Genomic DNA, 14160 nt, shown 5'->3' on the forward strand with positions numbered 1-14160 from the left:
AGAGATAGAAGGAGAAAGAAGGAACTGGCAATAATGAAAGCAGAAAGGAATAAAATCAGGTGGCATCAACCCCAACAAACAGGGAGAAGTGTGGTGGATGAGGCGGGGAGACCTGGTGTCCAGCTCTCAGACAGCCTGGAAGCCTGCAGAAAGCTGTATCCAGCCTATTTAAAGGGATGATTCTTTGTTGGTCCCTGGATCGTGCCTGGGCAGCACCTGCTGTTGTCCCCAGAGGCTCCCAGGCCCATGACACAGCGGCCTGGTGGAGAAAGGGCAGCCCGGGACTCACCCCGCTCTGCAGCTCCTGGCTCTTCTTGGCGTGCTCCATCTGGGAGCTGTCGGCCACACTGGTGAACTTCAGCTCGTCCACCCTCTGCCTGTAGTTTTTCTGTTTCCAAAGAAAAGGGACCTCATTAGGATGAGGCTGTCCAGTCACACACACACACACACACACACACACACACACACACACACACTTTGCATGGCCCAAGCATGTCCTGAGGTTGAGGGGGATGTTCCCACTGGTCCTGCAATTAGGGCCAGGCAGACCTGAGACTGCCTGCCCTGGTGAGAATGATTTAGTTGCTACTCCTGCGTTTTCTCCTGATAAATCCTGTATTTCACCATGTGCCCTGAGATGTGTCCATCTTGTAAATCTAGATCTGACCCAGGAGAGTGAGATGTAGAAAATTTGGATTTCACAATCATGAAGACTGAGCTCCGAATCTCACCTCCACCTCCTTCCAGCTTCAAAGATGATCAAATCCCTGCCCCCACCTCAGTGCTGTTGCCAAGAGGATTATAGGTATCAACTGAACCCCTAATAGGGATTGAAATATTAAAAACTCCAAATCTGCTCCCTGTAGGAAAATAAAATTCTAGAGCAAATACTTCAGACACTTGCAATTTCCTTTCTTAGCTCCATTGCACTGATGGAAAACTCCTTCCCTAAGTAATTGAAGGAAGTTATATTTCCCTTCCAGGGTTGAAATTCACAGTGATCCCACACTCCACACTGGTCAATGTTCTTATTGAGGAGCCTGGAATCACCTGGACAGGGCACAGCAGGAACATTAAAAAGGCGAAGGAGATGGTATCTACATGTCCTTGGAGGAGCTTAACAATGAGTAGGCACAAGAAGTGAGGTAGAAACACATACCTCAGGCTGAATTCACTCCTAAGGCTAGTTGGGGCCCCTGACAGCACTTCTGTCCAAGTCAAATGGGGCTTTGGTTGCCCCCCACTTCCCCCCCACCCCCGTATTTTAGCTGGTGTCAAAGAAGCTAAGTAAGAGGACCCTAAAGAGTTATTCTATTGTATTATCTCTATCTTCTTTACTTATATATTCTGGCCATAAATGTGTCTGGGTCAGAGAGAAGGATGAGTACAGTAGGAAATAAAGATAAATTACAAAAATGTGCTTTGGAGGTGAAATATTGCTTAATGGTCAGAAGCTGGGGCACCAGATCAAACACTTGATTCGGTTGCCACTTCTGCTAGTTCCACTGTAAGTCTCACTTTCCTCTGTTAACAATGGACTGTTAACAGAATAATAACAGTGTCACTCTCTTATGGCTGCTGTGAGCAATAAATGAGCAATATATATGTAACACACTCGAAGTGGTAAATAAATGACAGCAATGAGCACATAATTATCAGTCCACAACTGGCAGCTATGACTACCACTATTATTACCATTTGCAAGAGAGATGCCGACTCAGCCTTCCTGGCCTCGACACAAGAATCCCTTTTAAAAGATCCCAAAGAGCGCTCCTGAAACAGTCACATTTCCAAATGAAGTGCCCTCTAAAAGTCCTCCTGTGCCTGCTGCCAAAGCCAGCTTTCCATGGGGCAAAGAGAAGCAGGCTTGGAGCCACGGGGACTTCGGAGGGTAGTCTGTCCAACCTTCTCATATTTAAGGTGAAAGAGGGTGGGAAGGTTGAAGGACTTGGTCAAAGTCTGCAGTGAATGTAAGGCAAGGGCGTTAGGAGAACACTGTCCTCCAAATGTCAAACTCTAATTCAGAAGTAATCACACACTTTTACACAACAAACAGGTGCTTCCTCATGCCAAGTGACTGTGTATGACACCCTTTCTGAACTATTCTGTGGAAGCATCTGCTACTTAAATTGCTGGGCTTCGTACATATACCTTTCCCGAGTGCAAAATAAAAAATAAAAATAAAAAATACTCCCTATGAGTCATACCCCAAATAATCCGGGGGAATAGAGAGGGGGGAATCAGAGGACAAGATCACTGCTAGAAGCCAGGGGCCTCGGCTCAGGTTACCTCGCTGACCAGCTGTCCAGCCTTCTTGGCCTGTTCCAGATTGAGACTGCCCTCCGTCAGCCACCCCACGCCTTTCATCCATGCCAGGTCAGCTTTGTACTGCAGCTACAAGAGAAACGCCAAGCTCGAACAGATGCATGGGTGCGGACTGCGCAAAGTTGAGGGGAGAGTTAGGAAAATCCTTGCCCCTGCATCATCTTCTTAGAAAAGTGGTTGGCAAACTGTGGCTCTTTGACCCCTTGAGGGCGGCTCTTCCACAAGATACCATGTGCGGGCGTGCACGTACACTGCGATTGAAACTTTGTGGCCCATGTGCAGAAGTTGGTTTTCGGCCTGGGTGAGTCTATTTTGAAGAAGTAGTATTAGAACACTCAAGGGGCCCAAGAGCCTCATGTGGCTCACGAGCCGCCGTTTGCTGACCACTGTCCCAGAGGAACTGCTCCCTACTCCTTCATAATCGGCAGGACTCTGCCCAGGTAGGAAGGACACTTTGTAACCATGTTCTATGTTAGCACTGAAAGGTCATAACCTAACCAAAAAGTGGCCTTTTCAGACTTTTTGATCAAGGACCTCATCTTTCAATCTGCTCAGTTTCTGAGATTTACTTACCATTTTCAACATTTGATTCCTCTTCCCTCATCTTGACTTTTGTCATGGCTCTGGGCCCCTGTCCTGCATCCTCTAGTCTCCAATGTCTCCGCTAAAACTCTATCTCTACTTCCCCACCCACCCCCCTCAGGTCTGGTACATCTCCAGAAGTTCTTCCTGGTCCTTCTAGTTATGTAATAGACATGTGCTCAGGTTCACTCTCAAAGTGTCACTGTATCCCACTGTGAGAGCTGCATGGGAGGCTGTCCATGAGGGGGCTCACCTCGCTCTGGAGCCCGTAGGCTTTCTTGGCCCACTGTGTCTTCATATCTTCGGGCAGCACGGTGTATTCGTGCAGCTTTTTCCGGTAGTCCAGGTCACTGGCCAGAGCTTGGGCCTTCTTAGCGTGCCTGATGTTTACCATGTCCATGGGCAGGTGAAAGTGGGTCTTGCTCTCTTCAAAGCCTTTCTTGTATTCAACCTTGAATGTAACAAAACAAGGCCCATTACTCGAAGCCTGTGTTTGCAGGCGTGATGTGGAAACACAGGAAGGAAGCCCAGGATTTCGTGAGAAGTTGGAACTCTGGGCAATGGCATCCATCTGTCAGAAAAGTGGGACCCATTTCTGGCTCTGTAAGATGACAGTGCCGGGGAGCTGAGATTCCACACTACTTTGTCTCTGGGAGAAATGTCTCCTTCCAAGCCTAAGTCATTTTATCTGGCTACCCCAGGAAGCAAACACTTTATCCATGGTTTCTGTAGAAGCCTGAAAAGGTAGAATAACAAAGCTTAGGCTCCAGGGCCAGAGTAGCCTGAGTTCAAATCTGACCTGCCCTCTGCCAACTGGATGATCTCTGGAAAGTTACATCATCTCTCTAAGGGCTCATGTTCCTCGAGGAATTATTGTGATAAATCAACAAAATAGTAGGTGATACCTGCTTCATGCAGAGGCTGGCATATAGAAAACACTTGGTAAATGTTAGCAATGAGGCTGGCCATGACAGCGGGGATGATGGTGGTGATGGTGGTATTGACGATGGTGAAGATGGTGATGATGATAATTGTGACAATGATGGTAATGATGGTCCTAGTGATGATAATATGGTGGTGATGGTGATGTTGATAAAGGTGATGATGATGTTGGTAATGGGAAGGATGGTAATGATGGTGACAGTGAGGATGATAATGATGATGGTGACGTCGATAATGGTGATGATGATGTTGGTGATAGGAATGATGATGATAATGATGATGGTAATTATGGTAATGATGATAATGGTGATGATGGTGGTAATGATAGTGTTGATGACAATGATGTCAGTGATGGTGATGATGGTGGTGATGTTGATAATAGTGATCGTGTTGATGATAGGAATGGCGATGATGATGAGGATGGTACTAATGATGATAATGGTGATGGTGGTGGTGATGGTGATGGTGGTGATGATGGTGATGGTGATGATGGTGTTGGTGATAATGGTGACGGTGATGATGGTGATGTTGGTGGTGATGGCACAGTGGTGGGGGAAGGTAGTGATCTACGGTAAAAAGAACATAGTGCCAGTAAGCAAGAGTTCTAGGATCTAGTTCTCTACCCTTTCACCACTATCACTGGCTACTATATGACCTCAGGCAAGACAATCTTTTCAGCCCTAGATGTTCCAAATGCAAATATGAAATATCATTTTGTTCTCTATCTAAACCCAAAGCCAAATTCTCAATGTCTCTCTATATGTTTCACAACTATGCACTTTAAAGGGCTTGTTATATAGGCACATCCAAAATGGTGACTCAGACACCAACCTTCTTACTCTATTCAAGCCATGGCCCCTTAATGATTTACCAGGTAATTAGACCTGTTGGAGCCATCAGAGCACTGTCAGCTGGCCTCACAGCTTGGAGCAGGCAATCGTAAAGCAGAAACCCGATACTTAAGTGTCCTTTCTAACTGTTCAGTATTGGCAGGAAAGACTTGATTAGAAGCTACATCTGCTCCTTCTGGCAGAATTTACCTCCCCACAGGGTTTCAACAAATGACAATTTTACCACAGTTCATCTCCAGCCATTAACTACAGTTGTTTACAAAGAAGCATCGTTTTGATTGGTTGGAGCCTACATGCCCAGTTGTTTGCTAAATATTTTGAATATTATGTGTATTTGTAACCACAGGATTCATCCAAGACATCATCACAATAATCAGGATGCTTACTGTCTAACCCTCTCAGTAGAATTAAGCTCTGTCAGGGAGGAACCTGTTAGGCGTGCTCATTCTTATAGCCCAGGATCTTGCCCATAGTAGTTGTTTAGTAAACATTTGCAGAATCAGTAAATGAGGCTGAACACCTTTGTACCTTCACTAGGAGATCCTGGTCACTCACAGTAAACACACTACCCATCTATTTTAAAAGAATGCTTTGACAAACAAAAGAAATGGAACAGCCTGGCCGGTGTGGCTCAGTGGTTGAACATCAATCCATGCACCAAGAGGTCACTTTTTCAATTCCCACTCAGGGTCTATACTGAGCTTGCAGGCTCTATCCCCAGTAGGAGGCGTTCAGGAGGCAGCTGATCAGTGATTCTCTCTCATCCTTGATGTTTCCATCTCCCTCTTGCTCTCCCCTCTCTGAAATCAACAAAAATACATTTAAGAAAAAAGAAATGGCACAAACTTCTCACACAAGCCGGAAAGAAGTCATAGGTGGGAGACAACAAAAAGTCCCAAGTGAAGGAGGCCCGGGAAAAACTTTAAAGTAACACAACTCTAAATTAAGGATGGAGGGTAGAAAGGAATTTACCTCGCTGCTCATCTTGGCAACCTGCAGGGAGTGCAGAAGCCTAGAGTCCGTAGCTCCCATGGCTTTGCCTTTGCTTTTTTCGTATTCTTCTTTGTATTTAATCTTGAGAGAAAGAAGAAAGTCTACCGTGAGGGAGAGAGAAACTTTGCCAGATCAGGGGTTCTGGTTTTAACAAGTGCAAGGGGAATAATTCTGCAAAAACACCTCACCGTCTTTCGCACCCAGAAGATTAAAGGATTGTGATGTTTGCCACGTTAACAGTCATTATTTTTTTTCTGCAGGACCACTGACATTTTATGGAAACCATTTCTTATGCATTTCCGAGTTAATGAGAGAAAAACCTACATTGCTAGCAAGCTCTCCAGAGGCTTTGGCGGCCAGCAGAGATATGGCATCCAGCTTCATTTCAAATCCTTTCCCCTTGGACTTTTCCCAGCCTTCTTTGTACTTAATCTGACAAACAAAGACACAGGTGAATTAAGAGTCCCTCTACATATTCCTGCCAAAAGCTGAAGAAAAAAACACACACAAACAAACAGTGAAGTTGGCGTCTTCATCTGTCTACAGACAAGAATCTTGGTGTTATTATCAAAAGCACCATAACAATTATTACAATAGTTTACTGATTCTTTAGCTGCTGAGCCTTGCAGGGCAACGGTAATGGACAGGACAAAGAGAAGACCCATGTGCTCATATTAGGGCTGGTGTTTCCTGATCATGTGACCCTGAGTGAATTACCTTTTTATGCCTCAGTTTATCATTTGCAAAAAGAATATCGTGTTCTGTGTCTCGGGATTGATGGAAGAATAAATTGGATGTAGTATATGAAAACAGATCTTAAGCTGGTAAAGTGCAACATAGATAGATATAAGGTGTTGATATTGGTGTTGCCACGGTAACAGTGCCTATTGTTTTCTGGCCCTTTCCTGTGTGTCTTCTACTCATCAGCTCTAAGCTTTTGCATTGGGCTTGTGAGGCTCAGAGACATTAAAACCTCATGTAGGGACATGGGTTAAAAGTGACAATGCTAGCATGTAACCTGGGTCTATCTGATACGAAAGCCCATGCCACTTTGTCCCTATAATAAATACATCCTGGGGCTATGACAATTTAATAACGCCATTGCTTCTCCCAGTGCCCAGCACAGAATACACATCAACAAATATTAGTTACTTTCTCTTTTCTTCTTTTCTCCCACAAATCCTCTCTAGAACGAGAAGCCTAATCACAGCCCATTTGGGACTCCAGGAAGAATCTGGTGATTAACATCGATCTTTAACTTAAAGTTTCTCCACACAGCAAAACTCCAGCTTGAAGTCACACAGATGATGATAATGATGATGTTGTGCATACTGTACACATGCTCATATTGTGAGAATAAAATTGTTAACATAAATTTACCCCCAATGAACTACCACGGACCATGAGACAGCAAGATTCAAAATTATAATATGGTCGGTGCTGTCGACGAATCCATCTCATGAGCAGAACAGTCCCGGCTCATTGGGTCTGGTATCATCATGCTCATCTGTGCACGTAACCTTCACCACACTCTCCCCATGCTGCCTGCTTACCTCGCTGAAGAGCTCAGCGTTGGTTTTGGCCTTCACCAGTTGAGGTACATCCTGGGGCAGTGAGTAATTCAACTTGTTTTTCTCGTAGTCAGCACGGTAATTCACCTATTGGGTTTCAAATAAACCCAAGATGTCTGGATGGGCAGAAGAATTCTGGAGAGAACTCTCCCTTTTCCACTTTCCCTTTAGACTCATAGCTGAGAAGGGGTTTCTGGAAAAGGCACCTGACAAGGAAGCCTATAATTTTGTGAACGTTTTTAATGAACAGGCTGAAGATGCCCAGTGAAAAGTAAAACAACTCAGAGGCACTCAAAGTCATGAGCTTGCAAAGGCCTTCCCTGTGGCCATCTCAGCAGCTCTCCTTTGAAGAACTTGTGAGGGGATGGAGCTTATTTTATTATCTCACTGCCGTGCAGAACATCTTGCAACATGCATGGTGGATACTCAAAGAGTAATTACCAAATGCCTGCCCACATTGAAGAAAAGCAATCTTAAATCTCCAAGAAACAGCCACCCAGACCTTATGTGATTCCCAGTGGAAGAATACAGCATCCTCTGAGGCGCAGTCTTGTCCCCAAATTAAACCTGAACCTGATCGAATCTATAGACCCAACCACTATTTCATAGGACAAGTGAAGGCTGGAGGAACATGTGAAATTCACACTGGGATGCAGATGGCAAAACTCAGACTGTGGGAAATCGTACAGGATAAACAATCCAGTCTCTTCAACAGACAACTTGCGAGAAAAGAGGAGAGATTAAAAAAAAAACTTAAAGATAAAAAGTCTTAAAGACATATCAACCAATCACAAGATGTGGACCTTATTTGACTCTAATTCAAACAAACTATAAAAAAAAGTATAACCTTAGGAGACAACTGGAATGTTGAATACTAATTAACACTAGTGATATTAAGAATTATTAATTTGAGGTGTGATATATAAAAAAACGCATATGTTTTAAAATTTTTTCATCTTTTAGAGATTCATATTGAAATACTTAAAGAGTAAATATGATACCTGGGATTTTTTTAAAATAACATGGGAGGGGAAGGGAGTGGATGGGCATAATGATAAAGCGAGACAGGCCATGAGTTGATGGTGAAGCTGGGTGATGGGCCATGGGGATTCTTTACACTATTCTTTTTGCTTCTGAATGTATTTGAAATTTGTCAAGAGAGGGTCATTTCATAGCTGTCATAAGACAAATATCACCATTCATGAAAGTCACATCCTTGGGAGCCCGAAATCCGGAGGCCACCCAGCAATCACAAGTCCCCCACCTCCGGCTGGGCATGTCGGGTCACTTACATGACTCAGCTGCTGAGCGTTGATTTTGGCTTGGACAATCTGAGGGGTGTTGGTCACAGAGCTGTACTTCAACTTGTCGATGCTTTGCCTGTAGTTGACCTGGGTACAACAAGGCACAGGAAGATGTCACTCGAGCTCCTCTCTAAGAGCTGCTTAGCCCCGTCTGCCTAAGCCCAACAGAGCTGCGATTCTCAAATGACTAGAAAGAGAACCAAAGATTCCAACCGGAGACAACAAACATTCCGAGCCCACCTGAGCCTTTCCAGACTCAGACTCCATGTTGGCCCTTTAGTCAGCGGGGCTCTGGATCTGATCACCCACCCCACTCACAGTCATCATACCTCTGCTGTATTTTTGTTTGTTAATCCTCATCTGAGGATACTTTTCCATTGATTTTTATAGAGAGTAGAAAGGAGGGGGAGAGACAGAGAGAGAGAGAGAGAAAAACATCCATGTGAGAGAGACATCAATTGATTGCCTCCCCAACACACTCCAACCAAGGCCATGGATTGAGCTTGTAACCAAAGTACATGCCCTTGGCCAGAATCGAACCTGGGACCTTCAGTCTGCAGGCCGATGCTCTATCCTCTGAGCCAAACCGGCTAGGGTATGCCTCTGTTTTATTGCCTAAAGCCCAGGATCCCGTCCAGCACCCCACACACAGCTTCTTTAGGCCTAGGTTCAGAAGAAACATTTTTGCACATTCTGAGTTTGTGACATGGGGTATGTAGGGAAAACTAAGAAATATAAACTCATTTCAATGTCAACTATTAATGAGATTAGAGTAAAGTGGCTTCTTAATGCATTAATTCAGAGGGAAAAAAATATCATCTCATAATGAGGTGTCTAATAGAATTCAGAATTATGCATGATAAAAGGTCACAAGAACTATATTTATAAAATGGCATATTCCTTTCTGATAACTCTGCATTGTATTAAGTATGTGACAGAGCACAACTGCTTTCCTCTGCAGGACATAACTGACAGTCTCCATGATTAACCACACCTTAGCCACGTGTGGTTAACCACGTTAATAGTCACAGATGCTTGGCCATTGCTTCAGTTTTCTCTCTGAAGGGGCTCTTGGCTGAGCACCGTCTCATTGTCATGCTCTTAGTGTTTATAAACCCCATCTGCCAGGAACCCTCTCTAACCAAGGGCTGTACCTGTTTAATTTCATAGCTGTCCGAGCACCTTTAACAACTACCAAACAAAAAGGGAGGCCACAAATGTGCTTGTAATGGATCCCCCAAACTTCCTGAACACCAAAGCCCCTGCATTAGGGGGGAAACTCAAAATCACAGGGAGCCAAGAAAGTAAGAGGAATGTGATGACAGAGAGCAGCTGCCGCACTGTCCCAGCCAAGCACTGCCATGCAGGAACTAGGGCCACAGTTTATATTATATTAAATTATATTACATTATATTATATTATATTATATATATCTCTTACATAAATTATATATTACATATTACACATTACATATTACATATTATATATTATATTAATGTATATAATTTATATAATATATAATATTATATATATATATATATATATCTTACATAAATTTCTATATATTGGTTCAATTTTTTTTAAATACTCTGTGGCCAAATACAACATCTCTATATATTGGCTGAAAGCCTCTTTCATTCATTAAACTATTATTTGCCAATGATTATCCTCTGTTGTCCTGCCAACTGTGTCAGACACTAGAGATACCTACCACAGCTAACACTGCTCCTCCTCTGAGCAAAAGACACAGTGACATACAGACCTATCTACCAATCGCAAAACCCAAGTCAGCTACTGATCCCAAAGGAATGTGCAAAAAAGCAGCACTGACCATTTACTAAATATATGTTGAATTATTTGTTAAGTGATTGACTGATTTATAATAACCTTTGCTGACAAGTAACTGTGATACCAATTCAATTCTAAACCATCTTAAGTACTTTTTAAGATAGGGCATGACTTTTGTCTTTTTTTTTTTTTTGTACTTTTCTGTATTTTCTAAATTTTCTGTAATAAACATGTAGTAAAATTCTTATAATTAGAAAATAATAAATTTAATGAATTATGCATATTTTATTTGGGGCTAGCCAAACTATAAAGAAATAAAAATTACTGATGTAATATGAGTTATATATTATTCCGCACGTATTTCCCAAGTGCTACTAAGAAAAAAAAAACTGAGTTACCATTACCACTTTCTCACAACTTATAGACACTTTATTTTATTTCCTCTAGTCCTTTAACATACCACACTCCTAAACTTAAAAATAAATAAATAGCCGAAGCCGGTTTGGCTCAGTGGTAGAGCGTCGGTCTGCGGACTGAAAGGTCCCAGGCTCGATTCTGGTCAAGGGCATGTACATTGGTTGCGGGCACATCCCCAGTAGGGGGTGTGCAAGAGGCAGCTGGCTGATGTTTCTCTCTCATCGACGTTTCTAGCTCTCTATCTCTCTCCCTTCCTCTCTGTTAAAAATCAATAAAATATATTAAAATAATAATAATAATAATAAATAAATAAATAAATAAATAAATAAAAAGGGTCATCATTGCTAAGGAACAATTACTTAATGTGTCCAGCAGGGGACACAGTCCACCAAATTCTAACAGGAGAAATTGAACCTCAGGCTATTTTCAAGACAAAATGAGAGTTGTTCTCACCTTATATTGAAAACCTAAGAGTTTTCTTAGCCCTGGTTGGGTAGCTTAGTTGGTTAGTTCATGATCTTGATATGCCAAGGTTGTGGGTTTGACCAGTGCAAAAATTGATGTTTCTCTCTTCCTCCCTCTTTCTCTCTCCTCTCTCAACTCAATAAGATAAAATGAGAACTAAAAGTCTCCAAACATGCATAAATGGACTTCCTACTGAAAAAGAGGGCCCCTTTCTCATTTCCTTTTTTCATTTCCTATGTATCTTGTTTCTGTTTATCTTGCTGCCTAAGAATCACTCCACAGGAGAAAAGCAACAAGAACAGGAAGGGCTATTGGAAGAGGACTTACATCTTTCAAGGGAACCTGTTTCATGACTGTTTGATAAGAAGGAGTGAGAGTGGCTGGGTAGTTGTAGTCAACCATATCGTGTTTATAATCCTCTTTGTAGGCAATCTGAAACATGAAGAAAAGAGCAAGAAAAGATAAATTAGCCTCTATTTTGTTTTTACCTTGTTTGAATGTTATAGGAAGTATTTTAAAAGGTAATGGGGTGGAGGGGGGAGTAACCAGAAACAAAATTAATTAAGTTTTATCACCTCCAAGGAAAATTAAATTATGTTCACACTTTTGCCTTCAATTAATTTGAATTCTTCCTCTTAATTAAGCCAAAATTCATTAACTTCCATCTGTAGCACGTTTATTTTATCTTATTAAATATGGAACCCCTTGTAATTTTTGTTAATAAGAAGTATTTGCTCATGAATATACAATAGAAGAGCTTCTTCCAGAAAATAAATGAAAAGTCAAGAGTCTTAAGAGTGCTTTCATTTTTTTCCCCTAAAGATCAAATTTGACATTCTCAAGCAGAGGATATTTGACATTTCTATGTTTTAATAGTGAAATTGATAAGATTTATAACTTGGCATTTGCAAACCTATGAACTGAATTGACAAAGCCAAAGACGAATTAATAGACTTCAGGCTATGGTGAAAACAGGGACCTGATCTACTTTGAAGACCAGTGCCTTCAATGAACAGAAGGTCTTCAGTGAACACCATGATGGAATAAATGAATGAACCAATCAACCAAGCATCCAACCGACCAACAAATTTCATAGCAGGAATTTCAAATAAAAATTATGCTCATCTATTTCTCTTTATCGCTCAGAAATTGAAAGTTTTTCTCACACTGGATCAATTACAATGGATCTGACTACTCTTCAAACCAGAGGAAGCTGAGATAAGTCCTAGTAAATTGAAGCTATTGAAAAATGTCAAAGGATTTTTACCTAGCCTTAGCTGTAACGGTTCATGTTTAGAGACTTATGGGTTGGCCTTTACCCAACAGAACACTAATTTTTCAAAAGAGAAGCTGAAAAGAATTGGCTTAATTCTTCATGCCCCACCTCCTTCCACTCCAACTGACCCCCAGGATCGCTGGGCCCCTCACACAAGGACTCACATTGCTGGCCAGACTTCCAACTTTCATCGCATGGAGAGTCCGTCTGTCCATACCCACTCCTTCATAGTGGCCTCTCATATGGTTCTGGTACTTTTCTTTATATTTATTCTGTAGGGGATCACAAAACTTTCAACAAAAGCAATCTCTTCCCAACATGTTCAAAATTAACTCCTCTTAATGGACAAAATTGAAAATATAAAAGATTAAAGACAAGCAATTTAAGTAGTCAATGTTTCACTGAATAACAAGTAAGACACACCTTTAAAAAAATTAAACAACTGAAGTTTCAAGCAAGGACAAGAAGTTGGAATGGGGCAAGCACACAGCAGGCAAAAAAACATAAAATCTGATGGGCACAGACAGCACAAAACATACCTGACTTTTAAAAAATATTTTCAATTGTATTTATACCAGACCTTTTTCAATGTGCAAACCTACTGTGAGAGCATGGAGCTCTCCAATGGGCAAGCCCTGATTGTGTGCGATGTCCCGTGCTGGGGGCTAGTACAAATCACTGCAGGCTACTACCTCCAGTTCTAAATAGATGAAGGATGAAACTTGAGCTCTGTCAAATTCTACAAACTTTTCATCACAGATTGGTCACTATTACAACCATGTGAAATAATAATATTGTAAATGCAGCTTACCAAATAATGAGAACCAAAATGGGATGATAAGAAGCCATAAGTAGCTGAAACCGGTTTGGCTCAGCGGATAGAACATCAGCCTGCAGACTGAAAGGTCCTGAGTTCGATTCCAGTCGAGGGCATGTTCCTTGGTTGTGGGCACATCCCCAGTAGGGGGTGTGCAAAAGGCAGCTGATCGATGTTGATGTTTCTCTCTCATCGATGTTTCTAACTCTCTATCTCTCTCTCTTCCTCTCTGTAAAAACTCAATAAAATATATTAAATTAAAAAAAGAAGCCATAAATAGGAAAATCTGGGTAGCATCTAATGAAGCTACATTAACACAACCTGCCCTGGGAGGCCATTGAGTTATTAGGCACTGAGAGTATTTAGAAGAATAATGTTACTGTATATCAAGACAGATATAATAAGTATATATCTACTTATCTCAGTTGATCTCACTCTCAGGACAGGAATTGTCATCATCCCCATTTTACAATGGGCAACGTGGCTGAGAGCTTAATCAATTTGCCCAAAGTTGGCCACGTGGCTAATTGTGAAACCAGGTATGTCAGCTTTAAAGCTGGTGCTCTTCACCACTAATTTATGAAAAATAAATTCCTCGTTGAGCCTTACAAAGTCCTGAGTGACTCTAAATTCTGCTAGGAGGCATACTAAACAGAAGTCAATTCACATAATCTAGTGTAGATTATGTTCCCCAAGATACATCCCCAGACCTTCTCTGAGAATCTCCAAATTTGCAAATGCCACTCCAGCAGACAGCTGCTTATCTGTCACCTGGGGAAATATTGATAATATCTATCTGACCGGTCAGGAGATAACTGGTGTCTGGATT

At 41.9% G+C, this 14160-nt stretch overlaps 1 protein-coding gene across 12 annotated transcripts in view; it reads right to left on the reverse strand.

Annotated features, from left to right (window-relative positions):
• LOC118719493 (nebulin related anchoring protein) overlaps positions 1 to 14160 on the reverse strand; it is a 63552-nt gene that overhangs the window by 35255 nt on the left and 14137 nt on the right. For 11 of the 12 annotated variants that reach the window (XM_045582113.1, XM_045582111.1, XM_045582117.1 and 8 more), the window contains 9 exons: positions 12679 to 12786; positions 11566 to 11670; positions 8557 to 8655; positions 7247 to 7351; positions 6018 to 6125; positions 5673 to 5774; positions 3161 to 3358; positions 2290 to 2394; positions 290 to 388 (listed from right to left, as the gene is read on the reverse strand). In XM_045582113.1, the coding sequence (XP_045438069.1) occupies positions 290 to 388; positions 2290 to 2394; positions 3161 to 3358; positions 5673 to 5774; positions 6018 to 6125; positions 7247 to 7351; positions 8557 to 8655; positions 11566 to 11670; positions 12679 to 12786 (1029 nt within the window). The remainder of the gene's footprint in view (positions 1 to 289; positions 389 to 2289; positions 2395 to 3160; positions 3359 to 5672; positions 5775 to 6017; positions 6126 to 7246; positions 7352 to 8556; positions 8656 to 11565; positions 11671 to 12678; positions 12787 to 14160) is intronic. The other variant, XM_045582118.1, reaches the window with a different exon arrangement.

The sequence above is a fragment of the Pipistrellus kuhlii genome, unplaced genomic scaffold, assembly GCF_014108245.1.
Source record: "Pipistrellus kuhlii isolate mPipKuh1 unplaced genomic scaffold, mPipKuh1.p scaffold_m20_p_15, whole genome shotgun sequence".
NCBI lineage: Eukaryota > Metazoa > Chordata > Mammalia > Chiroptera > Vespertilionidae > Pipistrellus > Pipistrellus kuhlii.